The sequence below is a fragment of the Hemibagrus wyckioides genome, linkage group LG06 (genome assembly GCF_019097595.1).
Source record: "Hemibagrus wyckioides isolate EC202008001 linkage group LG06, SWU_Hwy_1.0, whole genome shotgun sequence".
Lineage (NCBI taxonomy): Eukaryota > Metazoa > Chordata > Actinopteri > Siluriformes > Bagridae > Hemibagrus > Hemibagrus wyckioides.
Window position 1 is genome coordinate 8,707,073 of NC_080715.1, and position 19,086 is coordinate 8,726,158.

General features: G+C 40.1%; 1 protein-coding gene across 6 annotated transcripts in view; it reads left to right on the forward strand.

Moving 5' to 3' along the window:
• Positions 1 to 19,086, forward strand: part of dip2a (disco-interacting protein 2 homolog A) — a 143,296-nt gene that overhangs the window by 78,912 nt on the left and 45,298 nt on the right. For 5 of the 6 annotated variants that reach the window (XR_009204700.1, XM_058391403.1, XM_058391404.1 and 2 more), the window contains exons 5-7: positions 9,821 to 10,063; positions 13,407 to 13,529; positions 18,543 to 18,662. Coding sequence is in view for 5 of the 6 variants with exons in the window: in XM_058391403.1 (XP_058247386.1) it covers positions 9,821 to 10,063; positions 13,407 to 13,529; positions 18,543 to 18,662 (486 nt within the window). In the remaining variant the exon portion in view is untranslated. The remainder of the gene's footprint in view (positions 1 to 9,820; positions 10,064 to 13,406; positions 13,530 to 18,542; positions 18,663 to 19,086) is intronic. The other variant, XM_058391406.1, reaches the window with a different exon arrangement.

A 19,086-nucleotide genomic window follows, 5' to 3' on the forward strand; every position in this document is an offset into this window, starting at 1 on the left:
GCTCTATAACATGCATCACATATTTGAATCTGTTGCTCACTAAGTCTCTGCTTTAAACTCAGACCAGAGCACTGAGGTCCTAATGTGTATTGATAACCTAACACCCCCCACACCCCCACACGGTGTTCTTCAGTACAGCTACACCATCTTCCTCACCTGATGAGAGGATGTCCTCCTGTAAGCTCCCAGCCTGGACTCTCTGCAGTATCTGCTGAACAAACACCTCTGCTTTCTAAATCTTCCAGACTAATTGCTCCACTCGGGACAAGAAGGTGTTGTGGATGACCTCCACAGTTAGAGCTCAGATGACTAATAATCCTTAAACTGCATAAAGAGCATGTGAACTTTTCGGAATAATGATCTCTATTGCTATGTGTATTCCCGGCGCTAACAGCCCACACTTGTTATGTAACTCTGCCTTATTGAGACAATATCATTCTTTTTCTGACTTTACGGCCCCGAGGCTGTATGTGGAGCTGGATGTTATGTTAATGAGAATCTCCTTAATTCATCAAATGCAAAATTATTCCCCTTACTGATCATTTTAGCCATTTGCAAGGCTCGGGATCGTGCCCCTGGATGTGTTTTTATATGGATTACATTTTTATATGGTGGAGGCTTTTATTCAAAGAGACTTAGTCAGAGCAGAGAGGAGAATAAATAGACCATGTAGGTTCAGCTTCGCAGTCCCAGATTTAGCGCTTGTATTTACAACAGTAAGGCTATACTCTTCTATTCTTCTTCTTCTTCTTCTTCTTCTTCTTTCTCTTCTTCTTTCGGCTTTTCCCTTCAGGGGTCTCCACAGCGAATCATCTCTCTCCACCTATCCCTATCTTCTGCATCTACATCACTTGCACCCACTAGCTTCATATCCTCATTTATTCCATCCATATACCTCCTCTTTGGCCTTCCTCTTTGCCTCCTTCCTGGCAGCTCCATGTCCAACATTCTCCTACCAATATACTCACTCTCCCTCCTCTGGACATGTCCAAACCATCTTAATCTGGCCTCCCTAACTTTGTCCCCCAAACGTCCAACATGAGCCGTCCCTCTGATGTATTCGTTCCTAATCCTGTCCAACCGTGTCACTCCCAAAGAGAACCTCAACATCTTCAGCTCTGCTACCTCCAGCTCTGACTCCTGTCTCTTCCTCAGTGACACTGTCTCTAAACCATACAGCATGGCCGGTCTCACTACTGTCTTGTACACCTTCCCCTTGATTCTCACCGATAATTGAACCTCATCTGTTCAAAATGACACAAGATATAAAAATATCGCTATTTCAAAATGCAATTCAAACGCATTATATCTTAGATGATTCATTTCATTACAATCGTCTAACATGAACCGATACAAATACTCAACAACTTTTACATTAATCATAATAATGCGTAGTTTTATGGAAACTGATGATCAATAGTTCCTGTTTATATCATGAAGGTGTTACAATGGAAATTAAAAGTTTATACACTCCTTTTAAAATGGAAGGTTTTTGTGTCAGGAATTTTTACACCCTAAAATTATTTTATTTTATATATTTTTTTATTTCATTTTAATTCATTTATTCTTTTATTTATTCATTTATTTTTTATTTTCTACCTGCTATTTTAACAGGGGTGTCTAGACTTTTTACATCCATTGTATATAATGAGTGGATTTAAAAATATAAACTAATTTATAAAAATATAAACTAATCTAAAAAATATAAAATATATAAAATAAAATATAAACTAATCTATAAAAATATAAACTAATCTCAAAAATATAAAATATATAAAATAAAATATAAACTAATTTATAAAAATATAAACTAATCTCAAAAATATAAAATATATAAAATAAAATATAAACTAATTTATAAAAATATAAACTAATCTCAAAAATATAAAATATATAAAATAAAATATAAACTAATTTATAAAAATATAAACTAATCTAAAAAATATAAAATATATAAAATAAAATATAAACTAATCTATAAAAATATAAACTATTCTATAAAGAGCAGATTTAAAAATATAAACTAATTGTCTAAATATAGACAAATAAATCAGATTTTTATTATACAAAAGTCTATTAAAAATACACACACAAAAAAACTCCAGAAATGCATATATATATACTTTTAATGGATTAAACATGATATCAAGCCTTCTGTAGTTATGTAATTGAAGAGTGCTGTTCATAATATCTGTGATTGTCATTGTTAGTCTGTAATATACGGTGGCCTGGAGGCCTTCATCATGCCCTGGTCTTTATTTAATAAACTAAAGAGCTGATCTTTTCTCTTTTGGGGCTGGGGATAATGGCACCCAGTGATGGGATAAGCGGATTAATGGTTCAGAGGTTAAAGTTGACTCATTCAGACACCTCATTGGGGATTGGATCATGGCCCACTGATTCCATTGTTCTTTGAAAAGTGATACACACACATGGTTTAAACAGGCTGGTTTAATCCCACACACGCTCTCTTGTGCGAATCTGGGCTCCTAACACGACTGTAATTATTGGACCTCACAGAGCGAACGGCGCCCTGAAGGCTGCTTTCGGATTTAGACAGAATTTAACTGATAATCACGTATCGGATTGTGCTGCGATGTTGAACATGCACAATCCTGTTAATATCTTGTCACTGCACAAGGACAGTTTAAGGACGGTTGTTCCTTATTTAGGACACATTTGAAGTTATTCCACTGGATGATGTATAGAGAAATATATGCAATATGGTGCAAATTCGAGACATGCTCTGTCTATGAATTGGCAATTATCTTGTCCTGTGTCCTCTTTTGTAAATATGATCTTGGACTCGTCCATTAGAGTGGTCTTTCCTTTACACATTCATAGAATTTGACAAGAAATAATACTTCCTTCCAGATCTAACACTGATGCAATGTACGAATGAAGCCAATCAGATGAAGTAAAGGCTTGACCTTGAAAAGGATTTGATGGTTTCAACATGATTCAGTTTCAGTCTCTCTTTCATTTGGAATCAATCTTTACTTGGCCTGGACATTGATAATGTATTTATAACCTATTGCACAATTTTATGCTGTTAATAATAATAATAATAATAATAATAATAATAATAATAATGAGTAGAAGAAGAAATAAATAAATAAATAATCAGTGAAAACAACTGCACAACAATATTCTCACTTTAAGTATAATCTATTTATTAATATATGCATCCATCTATTTCACCTTCTTCTTCTTCCTTCTTCTTCCTCTTTTCTTTTTTTCTTTTGACTCTTAAGCAATACCTTTTCACAGTTTAGACAGCTTCTATTTATTTACAGATATTTTAGATTTTATACAGAGGTTTACTTTTACAGATATTTTATACAGATGTGTACTCAACGCTTTTTGCACTAACAGACTTATTCCATTTATCATCATACAACAATTGTATTTTATTTATGTTATTTTTTTTTTAACTACTCTGCATGCCTTTAATTGCACCCTTGGGGATAAATAATGTTTTTTGAATTGAATTAAATGAATGAATGAATGAATGAATGAATGAATGAATGAATGAATGAATGAATAAATAAATAAATAAATAAATAAATAAATAAATAATACCCTGAATCACATAAGACATAAAAAGAAATCTTCCTGTCATATTTTGGTATCCTCAGAATATCACAGAGAAAGAAACAGGTGCTGAGAACAGACAGATGTTGCAACAAGTGTGCAAGACTTTTGTATTGCCCAGAGAGTGAGATAGACTGAATGTAAGAGAGAGAGAGAGGAAATGGATTCTGTTAGAAATATGAAATATATTGTTGTGTGCTTTTATCATTTTAAAATATAGTAGAATGTTTTGTTGTTTCTTGTGTTGGATGTGGCAGCTTAGTGGTTTAAGTCTTGGACAGCTGATGAGAAGGTTGTGAGTTAGAATCCCAGATCCACCAAGCTGCCACTGCTGGGCCCTTGAGCAAGGCCCTTAACCCTCAGTTGTTTAGTTGTATCAGTGAGATAAATGTAAGCCGCTCTGGATCAGGGTGTTCTGACCAAACGCCAGAAATGTAGAGAATCATGCCTGGATATTACTCACACAAGACACTAAATAGACACTCAAAGTTGATGAGGAAAAATGGGCAAGCGTAAAAAATCTGCGTCACTTTGTCAAGGGCTAAATTGTGATGGCTGGACGACTGGGTCAGAGCTTTTCCAGAACAGAGCATACCTTTAAAGCGTAAAGCGTAAATAGTAAAGCGTAACAACTCCACTTAACTATGCTCTTATAGAAAGGACATTATTTATAATCACACTCTCTGGTGTCACTCAAATGAGGGTCAGGTTTCCTTATGAGACTGTTTCTTTCCTCATATAATCTCAGGGAGTGTTTCCTCATCACCATCACCTCTGGCTTGCTCATCAGGAATAAATTTTAATCTATTCTGGATTTCCCTAAAGCTGCTTTGAGTCAGTGTCCATTGTTAAAAACACAATACAAATCTGAAATAAAATAGAACTGAATTGTAGTGAACTGGTAGTGCCTACCAGTAAGTGTACTGGTGTGTGTGGGAAGTGGTAGCTCAGTGGTCAAGACGTTGGCCTACTGACTGAAAGGTTGTGTATTAAAATCCCAGCACTGCCAAGCTGCTAGCGTTGCGCTCTTTAGGAAGATCCTTAAACCTCCAGCGCTCGGTTGTATGAAAGAGATAAATGTAAGACGCTCTGGATGAGTGATTCTGTCAAAAACCATAAATGGATGTGAAGGTTAGCCAGTCTGGTCTGATCCCATAGAATAACTGCTGAAGTACAAAACATTAAAGCTGGCTATGATAGAAAGATATTAGAAATGCCCTTTATGGTACAAGGCGCTTATTTTGTGTCATATCCCCGTCTTCTTTCCTGTATTGTCAGTGGTTGTCTCTCTCATGTTTCCTGATTTGCTTTTTATTGTGTGTATTTAAACTCTCGTGTTTCTGTATTCAGGCTAACGTTACGTTCAGTGATTTGCCACCAAATGTTCCGTGTTGTTTTTCTTCGGTCTTTTGCCATGTCTTGGATTTGGTTCCCTCTGGTTTGGATTTGTTTGCTGATCGCCCGGCCTCTTCCTGTTTCCTGTTCTGATTTAGAATTACATTTTGGATGCTCTTTAAGTAAAACGCATTTACTGCATCTGTATCCGTCTTCAACTTTATAACATTGCAGTATACAGTGTTCGGGTCTTTATTTAGGGTATGCATCATGTATAGGGGAATATATACAGGAGGTATTTAGGTCAGTTACTTTTATGATGAGAGAGAGAGAGAGCGGGAGAGAGAGAGAGAGCGGGTATAGTGTATAGGACCATATAGATAGTATAGTTTTTAATATATAAAAATGTACAGCAACCAACAAGATAGTAACATGTGATGCATTCAATATTGCATGCCATTTATTGTGCCCTTTAAAATGAGAGAAGCAATGTTACACTGATTCATTTCCGCTCTTGCCTCCTGGCTCTTCTGTTCACATTGATGCTCCTCTTCCCATGTAGCGTTGCCTTGAACATCGCCTGCTCCCTACCTGCTGTAATTACACAGAACGTAATGAGAAAAAGAGGTCGGCTTTCACGAGCCTGTGGAGACTTGAATATTTGGGAAGACGCGTTCAGGTAAACCTGACGCTCCTTTCCAGCTGTGTGTTGATCGATATGAGGTTTGTAATTTGCAGGATGCGTGCTGCACTGATCTCTGGGTATGTTATTAATAGTACCATTAGTGTTAAACAGATCCTGTCTGATCTGCAGGCTCATCGAACTCCTATCTCTTTCCCCTCTCTGTCATTGTCTCTAATTGTCTCTCTCTTCTCCTAAGATCCACTTTAATTTAATTCAGTTCACATCAGTTTAGCTCAAATTATACCAAGATTTTTGGCCTGAGTGGTTTTTGTGTGTATTGTAAAAGCACTTTGTTCAGATCAGGAGCGGTTTAGTTGCCCTGTATGTTATACTAGGGATTTTTCTTGGTAAGGGATCAGAAGCAGCGGCAGCATGGTGGCTTAGTGGTTGCCTCACAGCAAGGAGGTCCTGGGTTTGAATCCCATGTTCAAACAGGCAGTGTGGAGTTTGCATGTTCTCCCTGTTCCTGTGTGGGTTTACTCCGGGTACTCCGGTTTCCTCCTACAGTCCAAAAACATGTACATTTGGTTGATTGGTAATTCTAAATTGCCCATTGTGTGTGGTGGTCTGTTTTATATATGTGGCCCTGTGATGGACTGGTGACCTGTCCAGGGTGTACCCCTGCTTTTTGCCCCAATGTGTGCTAGGATAGGCTCCAGCAGATCCCTGTGACCCTAATTAGGAATAAAGCAGGTATAGAAAATGGATGGATCAGAAATGACTAAAATGAATCTCCCTTCTGTTATAGTTTTTGGTGTTCATAGCGTGTTACCTCTCTACTCAACAAATAGAGCAATAAAGTGTTTAATACTATTAAAAAGGCCATATATTATACACTTATAGAAAGGAAATTATATTAATATTATATAAATATTAATAATAATATTTATAATCACACTATCCGGTGTCACCCAGATGAGGACTCATCTCTCAAGGTTTCTTCCTCATATCATGTCAGAGAGTATTTCCTCACCACCATCACTGCTGGCCTGGACATTAGGAATAAATTTATCCTTTATGTCCTAAATTTGTCTATTTCTATAAAGCTGCTTTGTGACAGTGTTCATTGTTAAAAGGTTTATGCAAATAAAATCGAATTGAATTCAATTTTTTTTGGGTGGGGTGATCTCTAGAAATTTATCTTTTCTAAAAATCAGAAACACACTACATCATGCTAACATCCCATCCATGATATATATATATATATATGGATGGATATTATCTCATGTATCTTAATAACTCCAATGTGGACTATCATACGTAGTTAGTCCATTAGTTAAATGATTGATGGATGGATGAATGGATAGGTGGATGGATGGATGGATAAATAGAAATATGAGTGAATGGATGGATGGATGGATGGATGGATGGACAGATAGATGGGTGAATGGTTTGGTAGATGAATAGATAGAAATATGGATGCTTGGATAGAGGGTTAAATGCATGTGTGAACAGATGGATGGATGGATGGATGCATGGATGGGTGGATGGACAGATAGATGATTAAATGCATGTGTGAACAGATGGTTGGATGGATGGATGGATGGATGGATGGAGGGATGAATGAATGAATGAATGGATGGAGGGATGGATGGATGGATGGATGGATGAATGGATGGAGGGATGGATGGACAGATAGATGGGTGAATGGTTGGAAAGATGAATAGATAGAAATATGGATGCTTGGATAGAGGCTTAAATGCATGTGTGAACAGATGGATGGATGGATGGATGGATGGATGGATGGATGCATGGATGGGTGGATGGACAGATAGATGATTAAACGCATGTGTGAACGGATGGATGGATGGATGGATGGATAGATGAATGAATGAATGAATGAATGGATGGAGGGATGGATGGATGGATGGATGGATGGATGAATGGATGGAGGGATGGATGGACAGATAGATGGGTGAATGGTTGGATAGATGAATAGATAGAAATATGGATGCTTGGATAGAGGCTTAAATGCATGTGTGGATGGATGGATGGACAGATAGATGGGTCAATGGTTGGATGTTAGTCCATTAGTTAAATGCTAGTACAATAGCTCACATTTTTCCGCACATAAACATTTCAGTATCAGAGACTTTGTTTTGTCTAATCATCTGTTTATTGAGTCAGAGTCAAGTCTGTCATAAAAAGAACAAAAACGTCTCATCTGTGTCCTTCACGAGAAGAGTTTATTTTGTGATATCATTAGTCACTAAGCTCATAGTGTTTCCAAAATCCTTTTTATTCAGGAGTACTGAAAAAACTATATATATATATATTGCCATTAAATTGAACAGAGGCACAATTTCCTTTGTTTATAATATTCCCTTGTGTATATATTAGTGAAAAGTAAGAGAGCCGAGGTAAATATTCAGTAGTGTATTCCTCTCTCTCTCTCTCTCTCTCTCTCTCTGTATTAGCTTCAGATTACTTGCTATGGGCATTCCTCTGGCTCCAACAAGTCCATGCCTGGTTTCTTTAATGTGCTTAATGAGACTGATTACGACTGCTGCTTCAGAATGTCATCGCTATATTAATGCTGATTCATTTTAATAGGTTTGTGGCACATGTCGTTAAACCAGTTAGAAAAATGCATATGGTGTATTTTTTGTATACTGTTATCACTCCTCCTGTTATTCTGTTGATTTTATGTATATGTTGCCAGTTTATTTTATTAAACATTCCTCTAATCACATGCTCAGACTGAGAAAAGGGAACAAATGTAGCACAGGAAAATTGACTGTATTTTTGGGAGGCTGCCTTTCCCCCTAATTTTCTCTATTTATCAAGACAGATCATAAGATAATGGACAGAACCAGCATGGCGAGCCATGTTCTAACGCATTGTAACACACTTTGCCACACACTAAACCAGTACGCTGTACCGCTCTTTCAGTACACGTAAATACACTTCACCTCTTTTTTTAATCCCAGAAAAACAGTGCTGAGGAGTTGAAGCAGGTGTGTAAGAGGGTCATATATTTCAATCACAGCCCACAGAGACCTCATTCTAAATATTGTAGATACACAAAGAGGATAGACAGATAAACTGATGGATGGATGGATGAATGGATAGATGGAGGGATGGATGGATGGATAAATAGAAATATGAGTGAATGAATGGATGGATGGACAGATAGATGGTTAAATGCATGTGTGAACAGATGGATGGATGGATGGATGGATGGATGGATGGATGGATAAATAGAAATATGAGTGGATGATGGATGGATAGATGGATGGGCGGATGGATGGATGGGTCAGTGGTTGGATAGATGAATAGATAAAAATATGGATGGATGGATGGATGGATGCTTGGATAAATGGCTAAATGCATGTGTGGATGGATGGATGGATGGATGGATGGATGGATGAATGGGTAAATAGAAATATGGATGGATGGATGGATGGATGGATGGGTGGATGGATGGGTGAATGGTTGGATAGATGAATAGATAGAAATATGGATGGATGGATGGATGGATGAATGAATGAATGGATGGATGGATAAATAGAAATATGAGTGGATGATGGATGAAAGGATGGAAGGATGGACAGATAGATAGGTGAATGGTTGGATAGATGAATAGATAGAAATATGGATGGATGGAGGGATGGATGGATAAATGCATGGATGGATAGATGGGTGAATGGTTGGATAGTTGAATAGATAGAAATATGGATGGATGGATGGATGGATGGATAAATAGAAATATGTGTGGATGATGGATGGATGGACGGACGGACGGATGGACGCTTGGATAGACAACGTGAACATAATGTTAGCCTATTAAAAAACTGGCCTCTATGTTATTCTGCTGTATCTGGTGAAGGCTGCTGGGTAAATCAGGGCTGCTCTGTGGATCTTCTGAGCACTGCTACGATATTGATGGCTATGTTAAGTAGCTGGTTAAATATGCTGTACAATTCAGATGGATATTTTCTCTGTTGCTCCTGATGATGATGATGATGATGATGATGATGATGATGATGTGACTCTCACTCCATGTGGGCTGTGGGATGCCCGGTACAGCACTTTGATCACTGATGTTTGACTAGAAAACACTAAAATATGCATAAACTGGAATTCCCAGGACTGATCTAACTGCCTTATAAGTTGGTTGTTTTCATCAGATCTTATCTTCTTGTGTGTGTGTGTGTGTGTGTGTGTGTGTTTTGATGCTGATGCTCTCTCTCTCGCTCTTCACAGACACATCCTCAGCGTCAGAGGATGAGGGACGGATGGCATCGTCATCACCGTTCCAGGCGCCAAATCCGAACGTGGAACACTGGTTCAACCGCGTCATTCATCATCACTGCTCATCCACTTCCTCTTCCGCCTCCTCCACGTCATCGTACCCGGGTGGGCGGAGCCACCATAGTTCTAACTCCGCCTCAAACTCTGCCACAGCTGCTACTGTTCTGGCTGATGTAATGGCCCACACACAACTCGGTCAGTACCTCTACTGCTTTAATGCTTCCTGTTTTTATACAACTGTACATTTTGGGGATGGGAAAGCTCAGTGGTTAAGATGTTGGACTGGTGGGAAGGTTGGGAGTTCAAATCCCAGCATCTTCAAGCTGCTCTTGATCTTAGTTGTATAATTGAGATGAATGTAAGTTATTTAGGATAAAGGTGTCTAGCAAATGCTCTAAATTATGTTATATAGTTAATAATCGATTATAAACTTTTCATTTTGCACCCTATGCATCCTCTAATATCTTGCATATCATGTACACTACTACACCCTAAATATCTTCTAACATCCTATACCTTGCATACTACCCCTACCACCCTGCATAAATTTTACACTGCACCTCAAATACCTTCTTCAGTATAATGTAGGTTCCCCCATACGTCCTGTTACCCCAATACGTACTTTCCTCCTACACTACCCCCAAATCACTCTACCCCTTATACCTTTTTACAGACATGTTTATGTGTTTTCCACACTGCATCCTGTACATCACACTCCTATTCTACACCCTTAACACCCAGCACACCCCATATACCCCCTAACCTCTACCCTCTAATATTATGCAGGCACTACACTTTTTTCCTTCCACTCACTTCCATGTGAATGCTGGAGACCGGAAGTTCAGTGTGAAGAATATTTGCATTTCGTCACACATTTTTGTACCCCCCACATACATCCAATACTACAACTGAATACCCCAGCATCCTGTATAGCCCCTGTATCTAATACCCCCTAAATACCCTGTATGCTACTTACACTACACTTAAACCATAAATATTCCCAACACCACATATAACACTATACAATCTTCACTACACGACTTCTATCCACTTCACTACAACCCCCTCCAAACCTGTATACCTCCAATACTACTCCCTGCCCCCCACCCCCACCCCCACCCCCCGTCACCTGTTATCGCCTCGTCGCAACAAACTCCACAACTGATGTACCCTGTAAACACTCTAAAGAAAACCCTAATACACTTTATACCATTTACATTGTAATCTGGATCCATGCCTCATACAACACCATGTACTCTATATATTATGAAATTTCCATGAAGGCAGAACTGAACAGTTTTTTGGAGCTTGCTGGTGTAACTGGCCTCTCTTCATACATAGGTGCTTCGTGTCAATACCAAAGATTTTGTGAACCAGTCTTCCTTTAGTTTACTAGCCTTCCTTTACAGTAAGATCTGAACTCTGAAAGGTGTTTCTCTTTTGTACCTCGGTGCTCTGAGTTGACTTATCCGTTAAGCTGTAGAGCTTAGCAGCTTCAATACCCTCACTGCCAGCTTGTTCTAGTCTGCTCCTTGAGTGAAGACACAACTCTTTACTCCTCATGGCCTCTTTTTTTTTTTTTTTTTTTAAATAGGCCTCATTTTTTGACATCTTCCTGAAAGCTTTCAGAAATGTTCTATCTGCTGACAACCTGAGTACTCCTTTTTCCTGTGTGTTTACAAAAGGCTATCAATTGTCAAAGAGTTTTACTCAGTACTGCCTTCAGCTTCCTAAAGTCTCTATTTATAGAGCTATAAGCTGTTTCATCTGCTTTACTTATGCACGTGTGTTTAGTGGAAGATATCCCAAAGCTGAAAGACCCTCAACTAGATTATAGAGTGTGTTGTCTGGACCACATTAAAGCAGAGTATACACAGATCAGGTGTAACATTATGACTGCTGTCAGGTGAAGTGAACAACACTGATGAGCTCCTCATCATGGCACCTGTTAGTGGGTGGGATATATTAGGCAGCAAGTGAACATTTTGTGCTCAAAGTTGATGTTAGAAGCAGGAAAAATGGACAAGCGTAAGGATTTGAGCGAGTTTGATGAAGGCCAGATTGTGATGGCTAGACCACTGGATCAGAGCATCTCCAAAACTGCAGCCCTTGTGGGGTGTTCCCGGTCTGCAGTGGTCAGTATCTATCAAAAGTGGTCCAAGGAAGGAACAGTGGTGAACCGACGACAGGGTCAAGGCTCACTGATGCACGTGGGGAGCGAAGGCTGGCCCGTGTGATCCGACCCAACAGACGAGCTACTGTTGCTCAAATTGCTGAAGAAGTTAATGCTGGTTCTGATAGAAAGGTGTCAGAATACACAGTGCATGACGGGTCAGGGCTGTTGTGGCAGCAAATGGGTGACCAGTGCAATATTACAGGTTGTCATAATGTTATGCGTAATGTATGTAGGTTAAAACATAAATATACTTTATGTATCTGTATGTATGAAGAGAAAGTTTGAGGCCAGTTACACCAGCAAGCTGGAAATTCCATAATATATAGAATACATGATTATGAATATAGATCCAGATTACAATGTAAATGGGATAAAGTGTATTAGGAGGTATGAAGGGTTTACTTTAGAATGTATACAGGGTGTCATGGGGTATACACGGTGTTTTCTCGAAGGTTGTGCATGGTATTAGATTTGTTGCCATGAGGGAATACTAAGGGAAGGAGGGGGGTAGTATTGGAGGTATACAGGTTTGTAGGGGGTTGCAGTGAAGTGGATAGAAGTCGTGTAGTGTAGATTGTATAGTGTTATATGTGTTGTTGAGGATATTAAGGGTTTTAAGTTTAGTGTAAGTAGCATACAGGGTATGAAGGGGGTATTAGATACAGAGGCTATACAGGATGCTGAGGTATTAAGTTGTAGTCTTGGATGCATGTGGGGGGTAGGTAAGCCATATTTCCTGTGTAGTGTTAAGGATATAAAGGTTATAGAATATAGAGAAGTAAGGAGCCGTGAACAGTAATAAATAAAGAAGATATTTGCTGTTTGCTAAGTTTAGTATAAGCAATCAAGTGGACCTGTTCAACACTGAATGTCTTAGAAGATCTCCACACACACATTACAGCACAGTGGAATGCTTTTCTTCACATATCCCAGCTGAGGAAGTTGGGGTCAGAGCACGGGGGCAGCTATGATACAGTGACCCCTGGAGCAGAGAGAGTTAAGGGCCTTGATCAATTGCCCAACAGTGGCAGCTTTGCAGGGCTGGGGGCTTGAACCCCGGCCTTCTGATCAACAGCCCAGATCTTTAACCACATGAGTCATGTCACACTGCCCCCGTTTGTCATGTCACACTCTAGTGGTGGTTAATATGAAGCTCATATGAAAGTAGACAGTGAGGAATTATAAATTATTATAAATTTAATCATTATAAATGTATTGCTCCTTAGTTTTGTAACCCCCCACCCCCACCCCTCGAACCCGGGTCTTCATCATGGGAGGCGGGCCTCCATTACACTCACCCTCGGGTCACGGCACCAGTGTAACCCTTAATGTTTTTCCTCTCTGATCTTTCGCCTCTGACAGATAACCACTGCGCTCCTCCGGACGTGACGGGGCTGGCTGAGCGTTCACAGGTAGCCTCGGTGCGAGGTCTTCCCCACGGATACACACACACACACCCCAGCAGCGCTATGGACACGGCTGACGGTGAGTCCCTTCATCGCCACAGCAACAGCGCTCACCTCCGCCTGACACGCGCACGCATCGCAGCCAATCGAACCGGCAGTGAAGGAGCTCCTTACTTTTCTGTCAGCAGCAGGGTTTCATTTCACGCTCCGTACATTCACACACATGCTACTCTTCATCAGATACATGAGTGTGTAATATATATGATAGGGTTCTCCTTGCTCTGTTTGTGCCACTTTTAATGAAAGTGCTCGCACACATTGCAGCCTAGAAATACATTTAGAGTGAGTAATTAACTCTTCAGTTTAATTACAATGCTGAAGCGTAAATATAGAACGGCTATATGAGGAGGATTGATTCATTTTTGTTGGCCTTTTGTTAGAGTGACCCTTGTGTAAGGACTGATCAGAAAGCGGGCAGATAATTACACACAAATATGTTTTGTGGCCTTGATGTTTTCTTCATGGTGCCATTGGTGTTTGATTTATTTATTTATTATTTTTCTGTAATTTCTTTGAGATTACAGATAACTGTGTGTACAAACAAAAACCAGCAGAAGAATTTAAACACGGAGAATTCCAGCTTTTATCTGGATGATTTCTGTGTGTGTGTGTGTGTGTGTGTGTGTGAGAGATTAGATGGACTGTGTGTGTGTGTGTGTGTGTGTGTGTGTGTGTGTGTGTGAGAGATTAGATGGACTGTGTGTGTGTGTGTGTGTAAGGACGGATGATGTGTTTTATGTTTGTGTGTATGTGAACATAGATGGATTGTGTGTGTGTGTGTGTGTGTGTGCCTGATGTGTTTTATGTTTGTGTGTATGTGAGCATAGATGGATTTTGTGTGTGTGTGTGTGTGTGCCTGATGTGTTTTATGTTTGTGTGTATGTGAGCATAGATGGACTTTGTGTGTGTGTGTGTGTGTGTGTGTGTGTGCCTGATGTGTTTTATGTTTGTGTGTATGTGAGCATAGATGGATTTTGTGTGTGTGTGTGTGTGTGTGCCTGATGTGTTTTATGTTTGTGTGTATGTGAGCATAGATGGACTTTGTGTGTGTGTGTGTGTGTGTGCCTGATGTGTTTTATGTTCGTGTGTATGTGAGCATAGATGGATTGTGTGTGTGTGTGTGTGTGCCTGATGTGTTTTATGTTTGTGTGTATGTGAGCATAGATGGATTTTGTGTGTGTGTGTGTGTGTGTGTGTGTGTGTGCCTGATGTGTTTTATGTTTGTGTGTATGTGAGCATAGATGGATTTTGTGTGTGTGTGTGTGTGTGTGTGTGTGTGTGCCTGATGTGTTTTATGTTTGTGTGTATGTGAGCATAGATGGATTGTGTGTGTGTGTGTGTGCCTGATGTGTTTTATGTTTGTGTGTATGTGAGCATAGATGGATTGTGTGTGTGTGTGTGTGTGTGTGTGTGCCTGATGTGTTTTATGTTTGTGTGTATGTGAGCATAGATGGACTTTGTGTGTGTGTGTGTGTGTGTGTGTGTGTGCCTGATGTGTTTTATGTTTGTGTGTATGTGAGCATAGATGGACTTTGTGTGTGTGTGTGTGTGTGTGTGTGCCTGATGTGTTTTATGTTTGTGTGTATGTGAGCATAGATGGACTTTGTGTGTGTGTGTGTGTGTGTGTGTGTGTGCCTGATGTGTTTTATGTTTGTGTGTATGTGAGCATAGATGGACTTTGTGTGTGTGTGTGTGTGTGTGTGTGCCTGATGTGTTTTATGTTTGTGTGTATGTGAGCATAGATGGATTTTGTGTGTGTGTGTGTGTGTGCCTGATGTGTTTTATGTTTGTGTGTATGTGAGCATAGATGGATTGTGTGTGTGTGTATGCCTGATGTGTTTTATGTTTGTGTGTATGTGAGCATAGATGGATTTTGTGTGTGTGTGTGTGTCAGCATGTAAGGACAGATGATGTTTTATGTTTGTGTGTGTGTGAGCATAGATGGATTTTGTGTGTGTGTGTGGGCATGTAAGGACAGATGATGTTTTATGTTTGTGTGTGTGTGTGAGATTAGATGGACTGTGTGTGTGTGTGTGTGTGTGTGTATGGGACAGAAAGTGATGAGACTGCGGTCACACTGCAGCTGTGTTTCTTTTCACCCTGGTCTATAAATATATACATAGACTTCACAGCACATATACACACCACACTCCAGACAGCTCACCACACACACACACACACACACACACACACACTGGCTTCATTCTGTCACTGCAGTCTTCAGTGATTCATCATTTTTCTTCGTTTCATTTTTTTGTTGTTGTCTTGATTTGTCATTGTGACTGAAACATCATCAAACCATCAGCTTATTTTCAGTTCTTATTCTATAATAAACATTACATACATTATTACTGTACAGTGTATTTCATCTTATATATCTGAATCAATATTTTGCTCCTGCTGTATATTTTGAACTTGCAGAGACACTCTAATATTAACTACAGCATGAAAGTAATCATTTCTGTACATGCAGTCAGATGCAGAAATATTCGTACCTTGATAAAGTTCTGGTTAATTTATGGGTCTACCAGAGTAAATTGGAGTTGAAATTAAATCATTAATATGAGCTCAAAGTGCAGGCTTCCAGCTTTAATTAAATTACATGAGATGAACAGCGTAGGAATCACAGCACTTCTTATACACTATATTGCCAAAGGTTTTGGGACATCCCTTCAAATCATTGAATTCAGGTGTTGTTTTTCAGGGGTTGGGCTCGGCCTCTTAGTTCCAGTGAAAGGAACTCTTAATGCTTCAGCATCATACCAAGACATTTTGGACAATTTCATGCTCCCAACTTTGTGGGAACGATTTGGGGATGTTCCTGTTCCAACATGACTGCACACCAGTGCACAAAGCAAGGTCCATAAAGACATGGATGATGAGTTTGGTGTGGAGGAACTTGATTGACCTGAACAGAGTCCTGACCTCAACCTGATAAAACACCTTTGGGATGAATCAGAGCGGAGACTGTGAGCCAGGCTGAAACTGGGACATCTGCCTTTACATGCACATGAATGTAATATGGAGTTGTCCCGCCCTTTACAGCTATAACAGCTCCAACTCTTCTGGGAAGGCTTTCTACAAGGTTTAGGAGTGTGTTTATGGGAATTTTTGACCATTCCACTAGAAGAGCATTTGTGAGGTCAGGCACTGATGTTGGATGAGAAGGTCTGGCTCACAGTCTCCGCTCTAATTCATCCCAAAGGTGTTCTATGGGGTTGAGGTCAGGACTCTGTGCAGGCCAGTCGAGTTCCTCCACACCAAACTCACTCATTCATGACCGTGCTTTGTGCACTGGTGTGCGGTCATGTTGGAACAGGAATGGGTCATCCCCAAACTGTTCCCACAAAGTTGGGAGCATGAAATTGTCCAAAATGTCTTGGTATGCTGAAGCATTAAGAGTTCCTTTCACTGGAACCAAGGGGCCGAGCCCAACCCCTGAAAACAACACCTGAATTCAATGATTTGGAGGGGTGTCCCAAAACTTTTGGCAATATAGTGTAGGTGGCTCCTTTATCAGGGACCAAAAGTAACTGGACAGTTCGTTCATAGCAAGCTTTCTGTTAACTCTCAATGTGAAGAAAGAACACACTGGTGAGCTCAGCAAACACCAAAAGTCCTGGAAGACCACTGAATACTCCTGTGGTGGATGATAGAAGTATTCGTTCCCTGGTGAAGAATTCTTTGCAACAGTTTGTAAGATCAAGAACACCCTCCATGAGGTAGGGGTATCTGTGTCAAAGTCAACAATCAAGAAGCTCAAAAGACCAGAGCAGAATCTAAATAAGCCTGAAAATTCTGGAACAGCATAATATGGACAATACGATGGGGCGAAGATCAATATTCAATATAGAGCATATTTCGAAGACCCTTTTTTCAAGGCGAAGGAGTGCAGTGTGTTTTACAACAGGCTGTCACCTGACCTGAATCCAGATGAGGTGCATTTCATTTTGCTGAAGTCAAAAATGACTGGAGAATAAGGAGAAGGTGAAGACAGCTGCAGTAAAAACCTCAACAGGGAAGAAACTCACAGTCTGTTGATGGAAAGGAGTGTGTGTGTGTGTGTGTGTGTGTGTGGGAGGTAAATAAAGTGATTGCTACACTGTTCACATGATTCAAATGTAAATACCTTAAAATTTGAAGTGAAAGTCTACGACAATAGGCTTAATAAATATTTATTACGGAGACACAATGGCATAGTGGTTTTTCATGTTCATGGCTTTCCTCAAGGTACTCCAGTTTCCTACTCCAGTCCAAAAACAGGCTGAGTGACATCTCTAAATTGTCTGTAGTGTGTGAATAGGGGTGTGTGTGTGTTTGTGTGTGTGTGTGTGTGTGTGTGTGTGTGATTGTGGCCTGTGATGGATTGGCACCCTGTCCAGAATGTCCACAGCCTTGTGCCCCGAGTCCCCTGGGATAGACTCCAGGTTCCCTGCAAGTAGGATAAGCACTACAGAAGATGGATGGATGGAAAATATTTATTATTTAATTTTAATTCTAATATACTGTGGTAGACAACTATAAAAACAAGCAGTTATTTAGTAGTGTTAGATTTTTATGCTGTATTTTAAACACATACGTTGTGCTTTATTACTAATAATACTACAATTACTAATTATATATATATATATATTCAATGTAGTGATAGATTTAAAGGTTTTATGTAATGGTCACTTTATTCCTCGTCTTATGTCGATGTATTTTGTCCTATGCAATGGACATACTGATGCTTCTTCCATTCATGAGAAAAGCTCATGTCTTCACTTGGCAGCAGGTTGTTGCCAGGCAGCGTAGTCTAATCAAAGCCGGTCCAATCCGACAGCCCGAGAGCTCCCGGTGGGCGGAGCCACGTGTCTACTGCACACGGCGTCAGAATGACTCCTAAGGTCGTTCTACCTCGTTGTGACTGAAAGGCCGTGATGTGAAAGCATCCTGGCGTCCCTCCATGTTTTCATCTCATCCCGTTCATTTTTATCTCCTCCATCCCTCTCTCTGTCCCTCTTTCTGTCTCTCTCTCTCTTTTCACCTGAAGGTGTCCCCGTGAACAGTCGTGTTTCGTCTAAAATCCAGCAGCTCTTGAACACACTGAAGAGACCCAAGCGGCCGCCGCTGCGTGAGTTCTTCGTGGACGATTTCGAGGAACTCCTGGATGGTAGGTTGAGAGGAAATGTTTTATCTAGAAAAGAAAGAACGAAAAGGACTGGAGGAAGGAAGGAAGGAAGGAAGGAGGAAGGAAAGGAAGAGAAGGAAGGAAGGAAGGAAGGAAGGAAGGAAGGAAGGAAGGAAGGAAGGAAGGAAGGAAGGAAAGTGAGTAGGAAGGAAGGAAGGAAGGAAGGAAAGAAAGTGAGTAGGAAGGAAGGAAGGAAGGAAAATGAGAAGGAAGGAAGGAAGGAAGGAAGGAAGGAAGGAAGGAAGGAAGGAAAATGAGATGGGAGGAAGGAAGGAAGGAAGGAAGGAAGGAAAGTGAGTAGGAAGGAAGGAAGGAAGGAAGGAAGATGAGATGGGAGGAAGGAAGGAAGGAAGGAAGGAAGGAAGATGAGATGGGAGGAAGGAAGGAAGGAAGGAAGGAAGATGAG